General features: G+C 43.0%; 1 protein-coding gene across 1 annotated transcript in view; it reads left to right on the forward strand.

Moving 5' to 3' along the window:
* The first annotated feature begins 404 nt into the window (after nucleotides 1-404).
* Il1r2 (interleukin 1 receptor type 2) overlaps nucleotides 405-22,600 on the forward strand; it is a 40,028-nt gene continuing 17,832 nt past the window's right edge. The window contains exons 1-2 of the mRNA XM_020157400.2: nucleotides 405-630; nucleotides 18,687-18,950. Of these exons, the coding sequence (XP_020012989.1) occupies nucleotides 18,751-18,950 (200 nt within the window). The 5' untranslated portion in view covers nucleotides 405-630; nucleotides 18,687-18,750. The remainder of the gene's footprint in view (nucleotides 631-18,686; nucleotides 18,951-22,600) is intronic.

Here is a 22,600-nt window from a genome sequence, read left to right on the forward strand (position 1 = left end):
TATGCAGGTGTGGTTTAGTGCCAAATTTCTACTGTTAGAATAGCAACTGCTTGGTTAGGCAAATTCCACAAACTGGAAGAAAGCATTAGAAAATCAGCCCCTTCTATCACCTAACAATGAGTAATCATATAAGACTGAAAACAAAATGAAACAAAACATAAGCTTAGCCTTTTTCAGATCCCAGAGGGTTCCTTGGGGGTGGGAGTGGGGAACATCGATCCTACTGGTTAAAGGCCTCCTTTTCTCTTTACTGGAGCCATGGTTGGGTTGTAAACTAACATCCAACCAACCAACATCACTTTAAAACCACCTCTCAACTGGAAGTACGTAATTTCCAGCGAGTCACAAAAAAATAGGGAAACTTACGCAGAGTTTCCTAGGCCACTTCCCCATCTGGTGATCACGTACATATACAGCACCGTGGGCTGGGGGTGCTGCCCAGTGGGAAGGAAAAAGGTGTGTCCACCACCACCCAGTGGGAGTGGGTGACACAGCCCAGTTAGGAAATCTCAGCACACAAAAGGGTATAAATTCCAGTTGGGACTGCTGAGCATCCACTGAAGGTGAAAGTCTGGCCTGGCAGCCTTCCCCAGGCAAGAAGGGACAAGGTGCAAGAATGCAGAGCTGCAGGTAAGAGACTTTGAAGGGGGCGGGGAGGTGGAAAGAGAGGGAGGGAATCAGAGAGAGAGAGAGAGAGAGAGAGAGAGACAGAGAGAGAGAGAAAGTCAGAGAGAGAGAGAGAGAGAGTGTCAAAACTGAACCTCTGGATCCCTTTCTGATTGAACTTTAGGAAACCCTCCTTGTTTCTCCTAACTTAGGTTTCTCATCTGGGTGACCTTCTTTACCTGTGTGAAAGTGACCTTAAGCATTCCTTGACCTTTCTGGGTTTCAGTTTCTCTGTCAAAAAAGGGCCTGGATCAGAGTGTTTCTCAGGACCACCTATGATTCGAGGCGAAGGTGAAAATACTGTGCTGTCCAACTCAAGGAAATGGATGGGCTTCCACCTGGGGAGAAGCTGTGCTTGTGAGACGTACCTGCAATGCGGAGTCTTTCTCCCTTGGAAGGCCCATGGGGACGTTTCTGGTGTGCGATATTTGGTTTGTGAAAGTAAATGTAACTTTTTTAATACTTGGGAATACTCAGTGTTGGCTGAGCACCGAGCTATGCTTGTCTGTGAGAACAAGTAGTGGACTAAACTGGTCAAGTGTGTGCCCCTGGGTTCAAAGTCCAGCTTTGCCTGTTTCCCCATCTGTAAGTAGTGGTCATCACAGTCCATGAACCCAAATAATGTAAAGCACTTAAAATAGTGCTTGGCACAAAGAGGTACTGCATGAATGTTTGCTCTTACTATTTGAAGTCCCCTCTCTTGAATCTCATTCTCTTTTGGAGGTCTTTCCTCCTCTTTGGCTCCCAGATTCTCAGGACTCCTCTACCCTTGGCCCCCAGCTCTGTGTCCTAACATGGTATGATCTTAGTCAAAATCGTCTCTCAGTTTCCTCTTGAGTAAACTGAGGCATCAGAGTGACCTGCCCCTCCCCAGTCCCTCTCTTCTTGCTCCCTGTCTGCAGTGGGCTGCTGCTGACTTCTTTCTCTCTGCTCCTTCCCACTCCCACCGAGCTCATTTTGCCCAGTTCTGCCTTCCCAAGAGGTCTGTGGTGAGTTTGCTTGCCCAGCGCAGTGTGATGTTCCCACATGTGCAGGCAAAAAGGGGTATCTTCCTACAAACCTCATCTAAAACCTGCTTCATTTGCATTGTGTTCTTTTCCATTTGATAGCTACTTTGGTATTAGCTTTAGTCTTAGCTAAGAGGCAAGAATGAAGCTTAACTTCTGCCATGTGTTGTCAGTTGGCCTGGGAGCCCCTTTCCGCTTCCTGCTAGCAGGCCTTTCCCTCAGAGACCCCTCCCCACTCAACCTCCAATGTCCAACTGTTTGATAACTAAAACCAAGCGAGCCAAAACCCACATGGAGCCTGATCCTTCCACACCCCAGGATAGTGGAGTCAGCCTATAGTAAGGACACAGCCAGAGTGGTGCAAATAGTGCAGATTCATGGTTTTTTTTTCGGGGGGGGGGATGTTGTGTGGTTTGAACTCAGGGTTTCATGCTTGTTAGATAGGCTGGTGCTCTACTTCTTGAGACATACATACATGCCTCTAGCCATTTTTTCCTCTGGTTATTTTGGAGATAAGGTCTTGCTTTTTGCCCAGGCCTGTGTGACCTGCAGTGATTTTAAGCTTCCTGTCATCACTGGAATGACAGATATGTACCAATACACCCAGTGTATTGGTTTCTTCAGTTGAGATGGGGATCTCAGCAACTTTTATTTATTTATTTTTTAAGCAGGGCTGGCTATGAACTGCAATCCCACCAATCTCAGTCTCTCAAGTAGCTAGAATTACAGTCACGAGCCACAACGCCCGGCTTCATAGTGCTTTTTTTATGTTACTATCACCTGCTTTCCATGTGGGGACACTTCATGATAATGACTGTGGTCAATAGTCCTCAACCTTAAGTCTGCATCACAATCGCCTGGCCGTTTTATTAAGCAAAGATTGCTGGACTCACCCAGATTTTCTGATTCAGTAGTGTGGGTAGGGGCTGAGGACTTGCATCTCTAATTTAAAGATCCCAGGTGATTCTGGGACTGTTTGGTGACCAGCTTTTGAGAATCAGGTCCTTACGAGATAAGAGAAGCTTTCATGTCCAGGTTTCATGTGAGGAGTTATTTGGGGACAGGGGCCTTTTGAGATCACTGCTTCTTTGCATTCCCTGGGAGTCTTGTTAATATGCAGATTATTCTTATTCCTTAGGTTTTATTGTTATTCCTAAGGTAGGACTGTAGAATCTGTATTTCTTATAGTCATTGTTCATATTGCTCGTCCACAGACCATACTTTGAACAACAAGTCTTTAGGTCTTCTTATTTGAGAGCAAGGAGGAAGTTAATTTAAAGCATTGGTAGATTTTAAGTTTTATGGAGCTAATAGTCATTCAAATGTTTTCTTAAATATGTGTGGTAGGCAGATTTCTAGGATGACTCCCACTGATTCATACACTTGTACATCACTTCCCCTTGAGTGAGGCTGGGATGTGTGAATAGATAGACTATCATAGCTGTGGCCTTGATTACCTTATATGGTAAGGGTGAAGGTATTTTTGGATGTAATTTAGATTCTCAATCAGTTGCCTGGAAGTTAATTCAAAGGAAGAGCACACTGGGTGGGATTGACATAAGTAGCCTGGCTCTTTATAAGAGAGTCTAGAGGTCAGAGTCAAGGGGCCAGAGAACTTTGAAGCCATAGCAGATGTTGTTCTTTTGGACTTGGAGAAACAGATTATCCTGTTGTGGAGAGAGTCATGGGGCAGCACCGCATGGTCTACTGGGTCCTGTGCCTGCCCCCAGTGGACAGTTAGTAAGAAAGTCCTCCAATTACAACAATCATGTGGACTTGGAACAGGACCCCAAGCTCAAGGAAAAAAATGCAGCTCAATGGACACCCTGACTTCAGTCTTGTGGGGGTTTGGGCAGAAACTCCATCTAAGCTGAGCCCGGCATGAGACCTAAGGCAAATGGGGCTAAGCTGCTGAGTGTGCAGTCACCATTTACACAGAAGTGGAAAACAAATTCTTCTCTTGATTGCTGCACATACCAACCCAAGTTACAATGCAGTGACAACTACAACAGTTCCGTTGAGTTCTTGCTCATGCAATATTATCATTGGTCAAGTATGTCACACTATGGTAGCTCATCATAGCCATTTAAGGATCCATGTCCCAAACAGTATTTTCAGAGACCATCTGCTGGGTGCATAGTTTTGACGGGAGTGCTGGGGTGGGGGGATAACTTCCTCACAGACTAACCACTGGACATGAAACTTTCTCGTATTTCCTAAGAAAGTGGTTCTCAAAGTGTGGTCCCTGGACTAGCAGCTTCAGCATCACTTGGCAACTTGTTAGAGATGCAAGTCCTCAGGCCCCCCACTCATCCACAATACTGAGTCAGACATAGCAGGGGCAAATGGGTGGACCAGTAGATGGGAGTAGACCTTGGCATGTCAGGACGGCATGACTGTGCTACATGGCATCAATACGGAAGGGCTCAGGTTCACTATGGCCAGAGAAGAGAGGGCTGGATTGAACACCAGTTTTGAAATGGGTAGGCCTGTGATGTGAAATGCCCAACTTCAAGGTTGCAGAAAAGAAACAATTGTTGTACTCCAAAGTAAAAAATAGCAGGCATTGGTGAACATGGGTATACTGTGGCTGCCACATTGCCTTCCTTAGTGAGGTCAGCTGGACTGGCAGGGAAGGGTAAAGGATTTCAGATCACATGCGTCATAGTGCTGTTCTCAACACCAGGAACAAGCTGGAGGGGCATCTGAAAGCTGTGAGAAGCCAGAGGGTTGAGTGTGGGGAAAGAATACTTACCCACAGTCCTAGGGTACGGCCAAAGGATTCCTAGGGGGGACTTTTGCAGTATGTGGAAAACCCAGGGAATCTGGGCTGTCTTTAGGTCAAAGATTGGGTTTTCTTACAGCAAGGAATCTTCCCACACAGTACAGATAAAAACAGATAAAAACTTACTGGGCTTCTCTTTTCTTTCTTTCTTTCTTTCCTTCCTTCCTTCCTTCCTTCCTTCCTTCCTTCCTTCCTTCCTTCCTTCCTTCCTTCCTTCCTTCCTTCCTTCCTTCTTTCTTTCTTTCTTTCTTTCTTTCTTTCTTTCTTTCTTTCTCTCTCTCTCTCTCTCTCTCTCTCTCTCTCTCTCTCTCTCTCTCTCTCTCTCTCTCTCTCTCCCCTCCCTTCCTCCTTTCTCTCTCTCTCTCACTTTTATCTTTCTCATGGTACTCTGAGTGCAGAGCTCATGATAGCTGCTGTCCTTGGTGGCCTCAGAACAACCTCTTCTGTATCTGGGCATATTTTTCCTGAGAATAGGAGATAATCTTTCAAAGAATAAAATGAAAATCCTGCCTGTATGAAATCTTAACAATTTTGGAAGAAAATACTTCTAAAGTAGATATTGCATGGTGAAAACATATACTCACCACAAATCATTGTCCCTCAAATGTACCATTATCAACTTTTCTAGGAAGAATCTCATTTGGCTTCTTGAGGCCTCTTTCTGTTAAGGAACTTTCTGCCACTACATGCTATCTCTATCTCAGTTGGCTCAAATTTTCCCCTCTTGGATTCATCCAGTTTCTTTTGGCTAGATGCTCAGTGCTCATTTGTCATTGGTACCTTCTAGGAGCCAAGAAGATGTATTCCCTGAGAATGGTGGGGAATGTGGCTGGTGCTTATCTGCTGATCTGGAGGTCTTCACTGGCTTTCACAGAGATGTCCCTACACCTGCTTAGTCAAGAAGTGACTCCAGTAGGGTTCATGATTAAGAAAAGCCCATGGGAAAATCCTAAGGTGTGTCAGAGCCAATCTTCTGGTTGACTTGTCCTTTCTGTGCCTTCCACTAGCTCCACAGGTCCTCTGTGTTTGGCCATGATCATGTGTCTTCCCTAGTTCAGGTGATGTTCAAAATATTTAGCAACTAGTGAGTTACCAGCACCAACCAATCAGAATGGAAACTGCAGTATCCATTGCTGGACCATGAGGACCTTTGGGGAAAAGCTAAGGTAGCAGAGAGTAGGGAGCTCAGGGCCTTGGCAAAGTGGATATTTACCAACAGCTAAGACCATGTTTCTTCATCTGGTCACACTGCTTATTCCTGGCTGAGTACCCTGTAGCCGCATCTCTAGGTCAGCTTGCCTTCCTCCTGGCAGTCCCACCTCAGCCCAAGCCTCAGTTCACCGGCCATCTCCACTGGAAGTTCAGGGGAAGCTCTGGATCTCTCTCCATTGACCTAATATTGAGACCCACAGAAAACAAAATCTACCAACATGCCACACCTTCATTCCCATTCTTCCCTACCACTCCAAATCTTAGCAAGGGCTCCTGACCTTATTGAGGTGGGATTCCTGTAGAGACCCAATGTAGAAGTGGAGCAAAATTTCTTCTGCTTTCAGCCTCCCTGCCCCCATCCCCTTTAAAATCTCATATCTGTTTGCTTTCAGGTCTTAAACTCAGATTAAGAAATTCAACTATCTATCTGCTTCCTCTTGTAGCTTCCCTACTTTCCCTGAACTCCAAGGGCCTTTCTTCTTCTTCTTTCTATCAGGAAGAAATTTCATCTATGCCTTATCTATTTCCTTCCCTCCTTTACGGAGCTGGGCTTTGTGCTCTCCCTTTCTTGGGGCCGTTGTAGCAGAATAGTTTGGAATACCAAAAAGATAAACATGCTGGTAGATAAATACAATATTACCTTCATCAAATATATCATGATTGTTCCGTCTTAGAGAAAGATGGTCTTGAACAAAATTTGAACTGTTCTTTATGATTCATGGTCATTAGAACCTCAGCTGTTTTGTGCTGTATCATCCTAATGCCTTTGGCAGGGCATAGTAACACAGATGGGGACATTGGTGTCTGTTCTTCAAGGCCCAAGATGACTGTACACTTTGGTTCTTGCATGTGTCTCAATGAATGTCCTGTCTCCTTTTTATTGGACAATCAGCTGCCTTAGTTCTCAGTGTGTACTTTCTTCTACGAGCCCTCTCCGCCTCTCCATCTTTCTAGTTTGATACCTCTAATTTATCTTCCTTCTCTCCCTCCTCCCTCTTCCCCACCACTTCTTCTTCTCCTCCTCCTTCTTCCTCTCTCCCTCTCCCTCTCCCTCCCTCCCCTCTTTGTCCTTCATTCTTCTGAGAATCAGACCCAGGGCCTCCAGCATGCCAAGTACATGATCCATTACTGAGCTTCACCCATGGTTCCCTAAACTTGCTTTTGATTAAACATTCTGTTTATCTATTGCCGAATGAAAAACTACCCCAAAACATAGCAGCTTGAAATAACAACCATTTTATTATAATTCACACATTCTGTAGACCATGAATTTGAGAGGAGCTAGGTAATTCTTTGCCATGTGGTTTGATTGAGTTCAAACATTTGTTCTCAGATGATGAGTGGACTGGTCTGGCACATCTAAGATGATATCATTCATATGGCTGATACCTTTGAGGTGATTCCTGGGAGGCTGCTGATAGCTTAACCAGACCGCTTATGCATGGCCTCCCTAGCAAGGTGATCTTGGGATAGTTGGACTGTTTCCACGGTGACTGGCTTTCTACAGAGCAAGACTCCCAAGGAAACTGGGAAGGATCTATGTGGATTTTTCTGACGTAGCTTCAGAGTTCCCAATGATATTGCTTCTGCATTCTATCAGTCAAATGCCAGTGACAGGCTGGCCCACATTCAAGAGAGGTGAGTTGGACTCCACCCCTTGATGGCATATTGGGATTGTAACATTGTAGAAGACTGTGGGATGAGATATATGGCTGTGGCTATCTGTGGAAAATATAACTCACTACTCTGAAAAACTAGCTACGCTCATATAAATAAGAGAAAGGACATCTGGAGGATGGCTTCCAAGCTGCTATTGTGAGTAAAAAAAAAAAAGCCACACTCTCGGGTAGTGATCCTGTTGGCTTTCTTTTAGCTGTCTGGATCTTTCTGTCCTTGGTTCTTCTGTGTTATATCTTAGATGAGCAAGCTTTCTGGATGATTGATATTCAAATATTTGCGTTGTTTCCTGCACTCAGGTTACAAGAAGTTGAAGGCAACATTTGGTTTGGAATGTTTGCATCTGTGAGCAAGCGCCCCTCAGTACGAAGGCCAGCAGAGCCTAGTTACTAATGGCCATTACCAGGCACTCATTCAACAGAGCTGGAGCTCCTGGGCTCAATGCCCAGGAGAACTTCCCAGACCTGAGTGTTGGCTCTGCCCTTTGCTGGTTATGGGAACTTTAGCTTAAGTGAGCTGCCTTGGTTCAGTGCTTGTCTGATTAAGCCCCCTAACTTAATGCTTTCAAAATTGAAGCCATAGCCAGGACTAAGACCTATGCTCAAATCCAGATTGACAAAAAAAAAAAAACAGGGTTTTATGTCTGGAAGGGGGCTCTGACCTGCTCAGCCTTTTTGTATTTAGACGTGGAGAAGCTGACCTAGATTGCGTAAGTGATTCTGTGGTTGCCTAAGATGACATAGTTAGTAAATGCAGAGCAAAGACACGAAAGAGCCTTGTTCCACCTCCAGTTCTGTTGTTTTAAGGAATTTATCACTAAGACATCAGTCTGAATAAAAGCATCAGAAACCACAGAGCTCCTGGCTGGCCTTACAAATCTATGTGTGTACCTCTGTGTGTGTATTTAGGACTGTGCACTTATATGTTAAACATATTTCTATCATTTAGACTTATGAGTTCATTAGGCAACATTGTACACATTTCTAGTACAGTAACTGATATTAAATAAAGTACTGACTATGATACCAGAAAGTTCTCAGGCTATGGATGAACTTAAAGCAGAAAGTATAGGCAGAATGCAGACAGTGAACCCTCTCACTTATCACCCAGTTCTGCCAGCCACATGTCCTTGATCCAGGCTCTGGGGTCCTCCTCAAGTACCTAGGTCTGCTTCTGTAAAATATGAACACTTTCTCTTTCCAACCTCTGTGCGGAGGTCTATATATTATGTTGTCTAATCCTGAAATAGCCACCAGGATGTATCCATTTTACAGATGAGGAGACTGAGCCTCCTATAGGTAATGGGAAGGTGGCATGGATAGAAGCCAGGGTTTGCATTTGCTCTCTACATGTGATTTCAACAGGAGTCTTCTGTGTAGACTTCCTAAGGACTATTGGAAGGTGAAGACAGTCCTCTTCTGAGCTTTTCAGATGGCAAAACCTGACCAGTGAATGGAGTTTAAAGCAAGGCAAATTTGGGCTCTGAAATGACAGAAGTTTCAGATCATGGATCCTTCCCAAGAAGGGAGGCAGCCATCTTGTAAGGGGTAAGCTTTTCCATCTACAGTGGATTCTGGGAAGACTATTTAGGGGGGCAGCTGAACCTCATGGCTTCTGGAGCCCCTTCTAACTCTAGATTTTGGTGCTTTTACAGGGTAGAGAGTGGATACTGAGACTGAGGATTGCCTAGGCCATCAAGGTCTCACTTTATCATCCGGTTAGCTGTGTGGCCTTGGGCAGGTTGCTTGGTGCAGCTAAGTCTATTTCTACTGTTCCATGTTTATAGTGGGGACGCCATGCTCTACAGACTCATGAATGGTATTTCCTGGAGTTATCAGAGAACAAGCCCCTCCTACATAATCGCAGGCTGTGAGAAATTGAAACCGGGGAATTTGCCCTGTGGATGCCTAGGACCTCGTGGGCAGAGCTTCCTCATCCATCCTTCTGGCAGAGATAGTGGCTCTTCTGGGCCAGAGGGTGGTTCCTGTGTGTGTCAGCCTGGGGGAGGGCCCAAGGCAGGAAGAAGGACAGGAAAGCTTTGGCTGATGGTCCTGCTTGCATAGGGCCCTGAATCACCCAGGCTTACTAGGAGTGGAAGTATAAATAAAAGATTTGAATGAGTGGCCAATGAGTCTGGCTGATTTACAGGGAGTGTCTCTTCATTGTTGTTGGGACAGAAGTAGGTCAAAGTCAGAATGTTCCACAGGGAGAGGGCATGTTTAATGAGAAGGGATATTTGTGAACAGAAAGAACAAAGAAAAATGGATTGTGGAACTATAGCTTAGTGTCTCCAGGTTTACCCTGTTGAAGTGTAGCCCAGTGTGGCCCAGTGTGGTTCTGAGAGGAGGGATCTTCCTAGGCCACAGCTTCCAGAAATTTGGTTTTTCCAGGCTTCCCCAGGAAATGGGGGACCCTGGTCAAGGAAATGCCAGCTGTCATTCTGATATGATGGTGTGGACAGAAATAGAACACTGTGCAGAATTGTCTTAATTCTGGGGGCAAAACCTAGCTGTTCTCTTTTCTATAAAACAAAAGATAACGTGTGGACAACCCATCAAGTGTTCTGCTTCAATCCAGGTCACTTTTCAACAAAAGCTGCTGCAAACCTGGGCATGTATTTCTCTGTATCTGAACTCATAGGATCTTCCCTATCCCTCACCATCTTAAAGTTCTGTGATTTCTTGAGGTTTAGTTCATTTTGATGTATTTATTTTCTCATGGGTTTCTGAAGGCTTTATATGACCTGCATGGAACGTGTGGGGTTTAGGAGTTCATTTCCACTCTGGATATGACTAAGTGATTGGGTGTAAGGCTGGAGAGGTAATTGATCTGATTAACATTCAACACCTCCCCTCTTCATTTTGGTTCTTTAAATGACTGTTCTGCTTGACTCAGAGCTGGGGCAGTTGCCTAAAACCTTCTGGGAACAAGGCAAGGAAAGCAAGAAAAGCTTAATCTCCTGGGTGAATTCAGTCCTATGCATTCAAATAGACTATGGAATAAGCTTTTTACTTCTTTTAAATGCTTAATGATTCATTTCTGGGGCTATCATTTACTTATTTGTTCTCCATCTGTTAAAAATGTATTCGTACACTTATTCTGAAGGATTTAGGAGTACAGTTTAATTTAATGATGTGTACAACTTTCATGTGTACACATGTACATATGTATAAATATGTATATAGTAGATGTATAAAATATCTTTTCTATATGGAGAGAGAGAGAGAGAGAGAGAGAGAGAGAGAGAGAGAAGCAGGGTGCTGTGGCACATGCCTGTGTTCCCAGCTACTCAAGAGGCTGATGAAGGATGATAGAGTCTGACATAGCCTGGGAAGAAGTATGACACCCTATCTGAAAAGTGAACTATAGGCAAGAGGGCTCGGGGCATGGTTCAAGTAGTAGAACTCTTGCCTAGCAAGTGTGAGACCCTGAGTTCAATTCTGGTACTGGAGGAAAACCCAACAAATGCAGAAAATGTTAACAATTAATGAATTTAGGTGAAATGTGAAATATAAATTGATGCTGGTCATACCATTCTTTCAACTTTGCATTCTGTTTGTACCTTTTGAAAATTAAATTAAAAGGTGGTGTAAACACCTGTATAGTCTTAGGCCACCTGTATTGCCAGGGCCAGGAGGCAGAGGCCTGGGGTTCAAAGGCAGGTGACTGATTACCTGGGCCTCATACAAGCAGCACGGAGATGCTACGGGGGTTTGTGATGTCGTCTGCTCCATGCTGTGTCCTGAGCTCTCCCTACCACCTGCATCTTTCTCCTTTCCTTGGCTCTCCACACATATTTGTTATTTTCTTATGGCCTCTCCTGCTTTTCATCCTATCCCTTTGTTTTCTTACACTGGAGGGGGTGAAACATGGTAACTGGACCAGAAAAAAAAAAAGGAATAAAGTTGTAACTCGCATACTTGGAATGAGCTTCCCTTGACATTTCTTCTGGTAAGAAGGTCAACTCAGATTCCAGGAGAAATGTCAAATTTCCTGTGATTTTAAAACACATTTAAAATAAAGTAGGGCAGGGGAATAGTGTTTCCTTGCAAGTCTCTGCAAATTAATTTTTTTCCTCTGGGCCTGCCAAAGACTGTGTTTCCCACGCTACAGCAATTTTAGCTTCAGTCTTTCTCTGAGGTTTCTGATTACTGAAGACTGTTACTGCAATGTGCTTGTGGTTTTACTTGCCTCAAACCATTTTGCGGAGATATCGGTAAAGCAGCTGTCTTGCTGAAATCCAGGGAGAGAAACCAAGACAATTTCCCTGGCTGGGGGTTGGGGGAAGTGGGGGATGGGCAGGAGATGGGCAGCACTTGAGGGTTTCATTCCTCAGAACAAGGTCCTTGTTGAAGCAGGGCTTTCTTTTCACCGCACCAGCTGCGGTTGTGTGATCTGGAGAAGAGGGCCAACCTCAAACTCATACTCATTACCCATACAAGGAAGAGGCTGGAGAGGTTTCTCTAGCACTCCACAACTCTGTGGAGCTCCAGTCAGCTTCTGCTGCTTGGACGGACATAGTCTGGTATCAAAGTAATTTTTGCTTTGGCAATCATTCAATATGTTTCATTTAACCTTTACTGGAAGCACTGTGGCATTTGCTCAGTCTCAAAGAAAAAGAGTGCTATATAATATTTATACTAGGTATGTGTCTGTCTGAGGAAGAATTATGTTTTACAGCATTGTGTAATGTTTCTTTGGTTGTGTGATACCTTCTTGTATAGCATGTCTATTTTTTTTAACCTTTGCGCACTATACTTTTGTGCATTTTTTGAGGACATTTTCCACACAAAATTAAATGCTACCTATAGATGCAAAGTACTACCTTTTCGGCATGTAGACTACCAACACCATGACTCTCTAGACTGGATCTGGTTTACTTCTGTCTATATCTCCCAAATACCTATCACTCTATGTTCTTTGGTTAGCTTGTCAGAAAGGCAGGGGATTTCCCGGTCACCTGTGTTCGTAGAGCTGCTTTCATACCAGCAGCCTACAGACGACCAGTGCTACAGAGAAAGTGCTTTCATAACATCTCAGCACCAAGGTAGTTCTTGTGGGTTCCCCCAACCCCTTTCAATCTACCACCAATCCAGTTAGCCCCACCTCCCCAGGCTCTGGCCCTACCACTTTAAAGTTGAGGGAATCAAGTTAACCCAAGTGGTTTTAGATTAAAATAGTCCAATTAAAATAAATAAGCATCAAAATAAATATAGAAATTAGATGTAAACTCTTTTTTTTTTTGCTTTGTTTTGGTGGTATTAGAGTTTGAACTCAGTACCTTGTGTTCGTAGGCAGTCACTCTACCACTTGAGCACTCCCGCAGCCCATTTTGCTTTAGATATTTCTCAGCTAGGGTCTTGCATTTATGGCTGGCTTGCAATCGCTCTGTTCATGCTTCCCACGTAGCTGGGATGATAGTTGTGCCCTACCACACCTAGTTTTTATTAGTTGGGATGGGGTTCTCAGGAAATTTTTTGCCCATGCTGGCCCCCAAACCTCAATCCTGCTGATCTCTACCTTCTAAACACCTAGGATTATGAATATGAGCCCATGAACCTTGGTCAGATGTAAACTCTTACATTGTGATTAAAGAAGCAAGGCCAGAGCTGGGGGTATGGCTCAAGTGGTAGAATGCTTGCCTAGTAAGTCAAGGACTTGAGTTCAATCCCCAGTATCCCCCGCTGAAAAAAGTAGCAAGTCCATTTATATTCCTGTGCCCCCCAAGACCTGATTTAATGGTGTACATCAAACACCTACAGTCAGACATCAGACATGAGTGAAGGGGGTGGGAGGCAGTGCTCTGGGGCACTCAGGGACTTCTAAGGATTCTTTTGGAACATTCAGTTACACTTTAAGGACCTAAAATGCTGACAAAAATCATTCAGTTATAGATTGTATCATCCAACAATCACTTGGCATGAAATCTGAAATTGAAATACAACTAATAGGAAATCTCTTCTCATTTAGGTATACAATCTTAAATACATATATCACAGAATCAGTCAGTTGCTGTGTACATTCCCTAAGCATTTGCTTAGGGAATTTCAAAAGACAAAGACCTGCTAAGTGTGGTAGCCTTTGAGAAGGGGAGAACTAGGATGCACATTTTGGGAGGAAACTGACTTTCCACTATATACTCTTTGTAAGGCTCTTGACTGTTCTATCTTGCAGAGATACAACATAATATTATCAACAATAAGAGTAACATAAATGATGTAGAGAAATAGATGGTTGTCTGTACTTTCTGGTAGGAAAAGATGTCCATAATATAACCTTAAGTGATGCAAATCTTGGAACAGTGAGTATATTCTAATCTAGTTGTTTAAAATAAAAAAGAAAGCTATATTTCCATAGAGAAATGTCAAATCATTAACAGTGGTTATTTTGGGGGCTTGGTTTGGTGGCATTCCCTTTTGTCTTTATATATATATATATATATATATATATATATATATAGCTAATATATAAATTAACTACACAATATGTATGTAATTATGAACTGTATAATGACATTTTGGGCAATAACAGATCATATATATGACAGTGTTCTGTGTTAGCTTAAGGGAAGAAGGGTTTATTTTGGCTCTCAGTTTCAAAGGGCTCAGTCCATCATGGAAGGGAGGGTGTGGTAGAGCAAGGCTATTTACATCACTGTGACCGGGAAGCAGAGAAAGGGAATATAGGAAGGAGACAGGGCAAGATACAGTACAGCCTCTAAGGATACAATTAAATAGCAAGGCCAATGACCTACTTCCTCTAACAAGGCCCCACCTCCTACATTTGACCACTTCCCAAAGTACTCATCAAGAGATTAATCCATTCATCAGGTCAGAGCCTTCATGGTCTAATTGTCTCTGAAAATGTTCTCAGAGATACACCCAGAGGTGTGTTTTTACTAATCTCCTAGGCATTTCTCAATATAATCAAGTTAATAATTAAGATTCACCATCACAAGTCTGCTCCTTGTCAATGTGACACCTAAACGTCTCCTTATACCATACCACTCTATCCCCAAGCCCCAAAGGTTCATGGCTCTCTCATCAGGCAAAATGTTAGTCCATCTCCAACAACCCCTAAACTCCTAATAGTTCCAGCATTGTTCAAGGTCCAAATTCATAGTCATCTCTGAGACTCTTAGCTGTGAGCCTCCAGATTAGTTAAAGTCCTGTTATTCTATGTTCTCTTTGCACAATTTAATTCTCCTTTCTGAATACTGATTACACATGTATTAATTTAATGTCTGTCTTCTCAACAGACTCCAAGGGCAGAGTCCACATCTGTCTTGTTCCCATTACACCCAGAGCCTTAGAAAGGAGTCTTTTAAATGTGTTTGATGAATGAATTTGACTTTAAAAAATAAACTTGAAGTGATTTGACTTAGCAAATTCTACCTTCAAAACTTCTATATTGGATGACACATGACATTCATCTTTATTTCCCAAGTCTCTTGTAGTCATAAGATACAGTAAATCTTTTAAAATTAATTCTTTTTTTTTATTATTCATATGTGCATACAATGTTTGGGTCATTTCTCCCCCCTTCCCCCACCCCCTCTCTTACTCTCCCACCCCCTCGATACCCGGCAGAAACTATTTTGCCCTTCTCTCTAATTTTGTTGAAGAGAGAGTATAAGCAATAATAGGAAGGAACAAGGGGTTTTGCTGGTTGAGATAAGGATAGCTATACAGGGAGTTGACTCACATTGATTTCCTGTGCGTGTGTGTTACCTTCTAGGTTAATTCTTTTTGATCTAACCTTTTCTCTAGTTCCTGGTCCCCTTCTCCTATTGGCCTCAGTTGCTTTAAGGTATCTGCTTTAGTTTCTCTGCGTTGAGGGCAACAAATGCTATCTTGTTTTTCAGGTGTCTTACCTATCTTCATACCTCCCTTATATGTTCTCGTTTTATCATGTGATTAAAGTCCAATCCCCTTGTTGTGTTTGCCCTTGATCTAATGTCCGCATATGAGGGAGAACATACAATTTTTGGTTTTTTGGGCCAGGCTAAGCTCACTCAGAATGATGTTCTCCAATTCCATCCATTTACCAGCGAATGATAACATTTTGTTCTTCTTCATGGCTGCATAAAATTCCCTTGTGTATAAATACCACATTTTCTTAATCCATTCATCAGTAGTGGGGCATCTTGGCTGTTCCCATAACTTGGCTATTGTGAATAGTGCCGCAATAAACATGGGTGTGCAGGTGCCTCTGGAGTAACCTGTGTCAAGTCTATTGGGTATATCCCCAAGAGTGGTATTGCTGGATCATATGGTAGATCAATGTTAGGCTTTTTAAGTAGCCTCCAAATTTTTTTCCAGCATGGTTGTACTAGTTTACATTCCCACCAGCAGTGTAAGAGGGTTCCTTTTTCCCCCGCATCCTCTCCAACACCTGTTGTTAGTGGTGTTGGTAATGATGGCTATTCTAACAGGGGTGAGGTAGAACCTTAGTGTGGTTTTAATTTGCATTTCCTTTATTGCTAGAGATGGTGAGCATTTTTTCATGTGTTTTTTGGCCATTTGAATTTCTTCTTTTGAGAAAGTTCTGTTTAGTTCACTTGCCCATTTCTTTATTGGTTCATTAATTTTGGGAGATTAAAGTTAATTCTTTAACCAGAAAAGCCTAAGTCATGGCCAGGTCCTATTTTATGCTGAAAAAAATGTTACAGTCACTCTACTGGTTTACACACTGAGTTTCTAAATAAGTTTTCTGAAGATTTTGAAGGGTAAGAAAACAGATCTGGAGGAAGTCTTGACCAGGAAGACACCACCTTGCCTCTACATCTTCATTTTTTTTTTCTCTTCCATACATAAATCCTTAAATCTCTTAGTTTTCTTACTGTGCCAGGGTGACATCCTGGGACCCAGTGTTCAGGGCAGTCATGCCTGGAACACAGCTTTTGGCCTCACAGCTCCTTCTCCAGTGCACAGTGGGAGAGACTCTCTGTTATTTGAAGTAATTTTAAACAAGATTAACCCAAGAGTAAACCTGACCCAGACATTTTGTGAGCCTTGGTGTAGGGGCCTCTTTCATCTGAGGAGAGGCTGCAAAATAAGTCCTGAGTCAAAGTGATTTTCAGAGTCGACTATGAAGGACTGTTCATTTGAAACAGTTGTTTCAGAAAGGGGGCTGTGAGTACACTGTACTTGACAAGGCCAGGCAGGGCCCTTCTCCTGAGTTCATTTTTACAGATTTGGCTCTGCATTAACAGAAACATGAACATATGACTAAAGGTAGTATATAGGGTGCTGAGAGCATCAAAGCCATTGAGGATCACACCCCTTTCACTTTGCTCATTACTTTCAACCAGTCCTCTATACCATGTGGCCCAAATGGTGGCTACAGTCTGGCCACCTTATCTACACTGAGCCAGAAGGGAGGATGACTGGTGGAAACTGTTTGTTGCTATTTTTTAAAATGACACCAAAAGGTACAAATGAAGTAGAGTGTGATGACTTGATGCCTGCATACTTTACATAATAAGCAAGCCAGGGTAACTAGCATATCTATCGCTTGGTATAGTCATCATTTCTTTGGGGTGAGAACATTAAAGATATTTCTTCTAGTTATCTTGAATACACAATACGTTATTGTTAACTATAGTCATCTTTTTGGGCAATTAGAATAGTCATATTTATCCCTTCTAACTACTTGTAACTTTGCACTTGACCACCCGTTTCCCTTCCCACCTTTCCCTCTTACCCTTCACTCCCTCATCTCTGGAAAACACTATTGTATGCTCTACTTCTACATAGTCAACATTTTTTATTTTCCACATGAGTGAGATTATACAGTGTCTGGCTCATTTGCTTAACACGATGTCCTCTACTTCCACCCATGCTGTTGGAAATGGCAGAGTTTCATGAAGTTAGTCCATCTCTGAGACCCTCCAAAGTCTTAATAGTTTCAACACTGTTCAAAATCCATTTCTTGTGGCTAAACAGTATTCCATTGTGTACTCACCACATTTTCAGAATCTATTCATCCACTGTTGGATATTTAGGTTGATTCCAAATCTTGGCTAGTGTAAACAATACTGAAATAAACATAAGCGTGCAGCTATCTCTGTTACATGCTGGTTCTTTTGTCTTTGTATGGGGTTATGGAGACCTTCAAGCCTCCATTTAAGGAATTTCCCAGGAAGATCACGCATTTCCACTTGCATTATATTAGTCAAAATTTTGTCACGTGGCTATTCCCAGTTACAAGGGAGGGTGGGAAATGTGGCCTTTGTGAGGGTTAGCCATAAGCCCTGTTGAGAGTCAGAGGTTCTATTATTGGGGAAGCGGGGAGGACAGATTGATCTTGGGAAGAAACAAGCAGCATCTGCCACAGAGAGTGTATTTCGAAGAGCAAGGGTTTGGAATCAGTAGTCTTGGGTCAGTTCTTGCTTAGTAGCTATAACGTCTTGGCCAAGCATTTTAATCTTTGCTATCTTCTAATATATCATTTGTAAAACTGGCCTGATATTCAATACATGAGAAATGAGAGAAAAAAATGTTCAATATTTGTACAGTGGCTGTTACTGTTAAAATAATACCTACATCAGCATCTTGAATTTCATTTTATTATTCAAATATGTAGTATTGGTTAGACATGGAGTATTTAGTTCCCACTTCTTTTACATCCTTACTAGACAGTTTGTGAGTCTGGCAGGGGCCAGTACAACTGGGGACATGACACAGGGATGTGTGTCTAAAGAGAACAAAGCAACTTGGCTGATGTTTGTACAACTTTCATGCTACCAAACTTGAGGGTGGAATTAGAAGTGAAGCTGCAGGAAACATCTGTGCTTCAGAAACAAGTGAAGGAGAGAACCATGTAGAAGTAAGAAGAGCTTTGGGGGGAAAGCTTCTGGTCAGGTACAGAGCTAACAGGAAAATCTCAGATCCATGGCTCCCCACCACTAGGGGGAGCTGAGACTGTAGTTCTGAGCCCTTGGACTCTGGTTCCCTACTTGTGAAGGAGAACTTCTACAGTGTTCTTAGTATCAATCCTTCCCTGGACAATGAAGAGCCATATGGGCTTACTGTGAATCATTCATAAGGAAACAGGTGGTGGGGAGGTGGGAGGAATGGTGGTTCAGATTTTGTTCTATTCAGATTTACTTCCCACTTCCTTGTCCCTGGGAGACTTTCAGTAATAAATCTTCCCTGGTGCTTTCTGAGAGTAGTTACTGTGAGGCCATGGGGGCTGGGAACAAGACCAAGCCTCTATCCTGAAGGTTGTCACAACCCATGGGGAGCCAGACAAGGAGCAGGCATGGTAGGTGTCACGATTTCTCCCACTTCTTTACCCTCCCAGAATAATTATTTTTCCCACCCTCCTGATGGCAGGTTTGACCCTGTGACTTGCGAGGCTAATGGAATGTGGGCTGACAAGACGGAGTAGATCGTGAGCATGGCCTTGTGTGATTTTTGTGCCCACTGTTTGTATTTTTGCCATTCCATGAGAAGACCATCTCCCAGGATGTTTAGTGGTCCAAGGAGGATGAGAGACACATGGAGCAGACTTGGAATCCACCTACATCTTGGAGTCAAGATTTACTCAGCCCAGTCTAGGTTATCCAGCCTCTGTCTGACACAGACTCGTGAGCAAAAGTAAAGGATTGCTTTATGCCATCAGGTTTGGGGATGGTTCACTAGCTGCATTCTTGTGGCAATGGTTGGCTGGTATAACCATCAGTTTTGATACAGTGTGAGAAGGGCCACAGTGAGTTACAGAAGACATCTTATACATGAGTCTTGGGAGAGGAATGCTTCAGGAACTTGTATGGGACATTCACTTTTTGCTGCTTTCTCCCTTGGGATGCTTTAGATAAGAGAACTAGCATCATGTATAATCTTTAAGTGTATGTCAGAATTATATATAAAATAAGAGTTAATTTGTTGAGAATATAGCTGCCCTTTAGTATCTATGAGGGATTGGCTTAAGTACACAAAAATCTGAGGATGCTAAAACTCTTTATCTAAAGTAGCATAGTAAACTGGGTGTGGTGGTACACACCTATAATCCCAGCTACTCAAGAAGTGGAAGCAGGAGGATTACAAGTTGGAGACCAACCTGGGCAAAATTAGTAAGAGCCTAAATCAAAAGCAACACCAATGAAAATGACAACAAAAGGGCTGGGGGTTTGCTTAGCATGCTCAAAGCCCTGGATTCATTCCTCAGTACTGCAAAAAAAAAAAAAAAGCATAATATTAGTTTAGAACCTATATCCATATATCTATGCACATCTTCCTGTATGGTTTAAGCCATCTGTAGCTTACTTATTATACCTAATGCAATGGGAAAACTATGTAAATAGTTGTTGTACTGTTTTGTTTAGGGAATAATGACCAGAAAAATGTCTTACATGTATAGTAGAGATGCTGAGATCCAATTTAGAAAGGCCCAATTTCTCAACCATGTCTTCTGTTTTTAACAAGAAGTACTTTGGAAATGGGCCTTTAAACTATAATACCATTCTCTAGTTTAGTCTATTCTATGAAGGGGTGGGTAAGTGGGTAGAAATACCCAGTCCTTATGAAATTATATCAGAGCCCTGTAGTGAGAAACTTCTGTCAGGTCTGTGAAACTGTAGTTTCCAGCCTCCAAGCCCCTGAGATGTACAGACTCTGCCCCAGACATCCCGACTGATTCCTGCTTCCAAAAGGTGTCTTGCCAGCAGCCTTAATCCTTTCCCTCAGCATCCTGCACCTCTCACACAGACGATTGTGTCTTTAGAGGAAGCACAACTGTGCCTTTTCCTAAAGGTCCCCTTTTCTGGTGACACTGAGCAAAAACAAAACTATCTAGACAGAATTTCCATTCACATGATTTTTAGGCAACTGATCTCCAAGAGGTACACACAGTGGTCTGCATGCAGGTTGTACGTTACAGTCACCGGGGACACATAAATAATACCGATTTTGGGCCCCCTCTCTGCAGATGCAATTGGCTGGGGCATTCAGTAGTTTTTGAAGGCTTCCAGGTGATTTTGGTGTGCAGCACGGCTGAGAACCATTGGAGTCCAAATGGGAAGTCCCTGAGACCACCTTAAGTGAACGAGAATTTGGTATTTAACTGTCTCCTATCTAAATGTGGATTAAGCAGGTACATTTATGAATGTCAAATCCTGGTTAGCCTTTATGTGAAGTCACAAAAGGCTGAAGGGCTAGCACCTCTGTGAACTGTTCCATGTGTTTCACTAGTACCACCTTAGAAAAACATAATAGACTGTGCTTCTGAATACAAAGATTTGACTAATAAGTTGTATTTTCCTGAAGGTTTTTCATTTTGAGACATTTCTTCCTTTTTGACCTCTCCCCAGACCATCTACCCTGTCAATCCCATCTCTAATGATACTGAGCTTAGGAATCCGTTCCTGCCTTGGGAAGTGCCAAATGGAGAAGTAGGAATTATCAGAATTCAAGTCCCCTTTCCAATAATGGATATGGTCCAAAGTAAGAAGAGGTTGGGAGCTTCTCAGAGAATCCTGAGTGACTCAGGGATGGGTTCCTTAAGTTAAGACTACTATGTTAACTTGGAGGGAAGCTATTGCAGCCCTAACCCATTGCTGCACCTCTGATGGAAAGGGATGAACTCTTGAGAAGACTGCTGAGGTAGTGACAGATTAACGTTCAACATCCCAGGAAATAATGTTCAGTGATCTGGAATGGTCCTCCATATGGGTCACATCTGGGACCCTGAGAATTCCATCCATAGGGCTAGAATGCAATATCTTATAACCTGTATTTCTGAAGGAATGAAGAGAGGTTTAGCCACATCTGTTAATTGTGATAAGGTTAAGGAGGTAACCCAAGAAAAGGACGAAAATCCTGCAGAATTCTTGAACCCCTTATCAAGGGCCTTCTGAAATTACATCAACACCGATCTAGAATCAGTAGAAGGAAGAACCATATGGTTATGCATTTCATGACACAAGGTAAACTACCTATCTGAGAGAAGTTACAAAAGCTTGAGACAGGATCTCAGACACTGCACCTTGGTAGAGGAAGTCTTCAAGGTCTGTAACAATAGAAATGGGAAAGAGGAGGCCAAGAAGGGGAGGAGATGAGAGAAAATGACACAGCTTTTGGCACCCCTAAGGTTATTTAAGGGCTCACAAGGCCCCTGAAGATATAAAGCCAACTTGCAGTAGGATCCAAGATACCTGGGTCAGAGCCAGTATGCATACTGCTGGAAGGAAGAACTGCTCTGAACATCCCAGAGAGGCTAGCCAAGTGGCATCTCACATAGAGCCCAAAGTCAAGCACGGCCCTCTGAGGGGTAAAGTCAAGGCACCTGGACTGAAGAGACTTGAGGCTCCTTCCATCTCACTGTGCCCCAAAACATCACATCAGTAGAATCTTGAGTAACCCTTATGTGACAGATAGGAAAACAGAATTTCATTGGACACTGATTTGCCTACTCTGTCCCAATTCAAACTGTTGTTCTTCTTTCTAATGTCAACTGCACAATGACAGGTGTAAACAGGCAGCCTAAGGTAAGGCTTACTTTTCCCCTCAGTTGTGAGCCTTCCTGTATGTTACACTGGATGCCTGTATTTTCCCTAAAGGGAGAACAGATACAGGTTTATGTAGATCCAGAGCAAGGGATCTACTTGTCTTCCTTGATAGTCCTGATTCTAACCTCCAACACATTCCTGATGGCCCATTAAAATACAGCTCCAGCCTGAAACTGATTGTTAACCAGATTTCTTGAGCATGGACTTGTTAGACTTGTCAGTCCCCTGTCCAGTAAAGAAATCTAATGGGGAGTACTGCCCAGGTTCCTAAGGCCCAATATTTATCTAAAACTTCCATTCTGAACATTGCTGTCCGTTCAGACCACAATACCTATTTTCCTTCTAATGGCATGATCCTAACCTGCAGGAAGCTACTGTGTTTCCTCAGGGACATTGGGATAGCCTCCATATTTTGGGCAATGTTTTGGCTACAGAACTGAGAGAACTGACATTAAGAGATAGGACATGGTCACAATACCTGGATGACTCATCCATTGCTAGCACCACTTACCAAGATTCAGAGGGCAGTCCTGTGTGATCCCCCCAACTATGCTGACCTAATAGTCATGCAGAGTTTTTAGCCTATACGCTTAGAGAGGAATCAGACCCACAGAGGCCTCTAGAGTAGTCAGCCAGAGATTTCTATGTCCTTGATCAGCAGGAAAGAGCTGTAGAAACAGACCTTCACTCTGACCACTCCTGGGGTGATGATAGTGAGCATCTGAGACTATATAAGCTTTC

Source organism: Castor canadensis, chromosome 12 (assembly GCF_047511655.1).
Source record: "Castor canadensis chromosome 12, mCasCan1.hap1v2, whole genome shotgun sequence".
Lineage (NCBI taxonomy): Eukaryota > Metazoa > Chordata > Mammalia > Rodentia > Castoridae > Castor > Castor canadensis.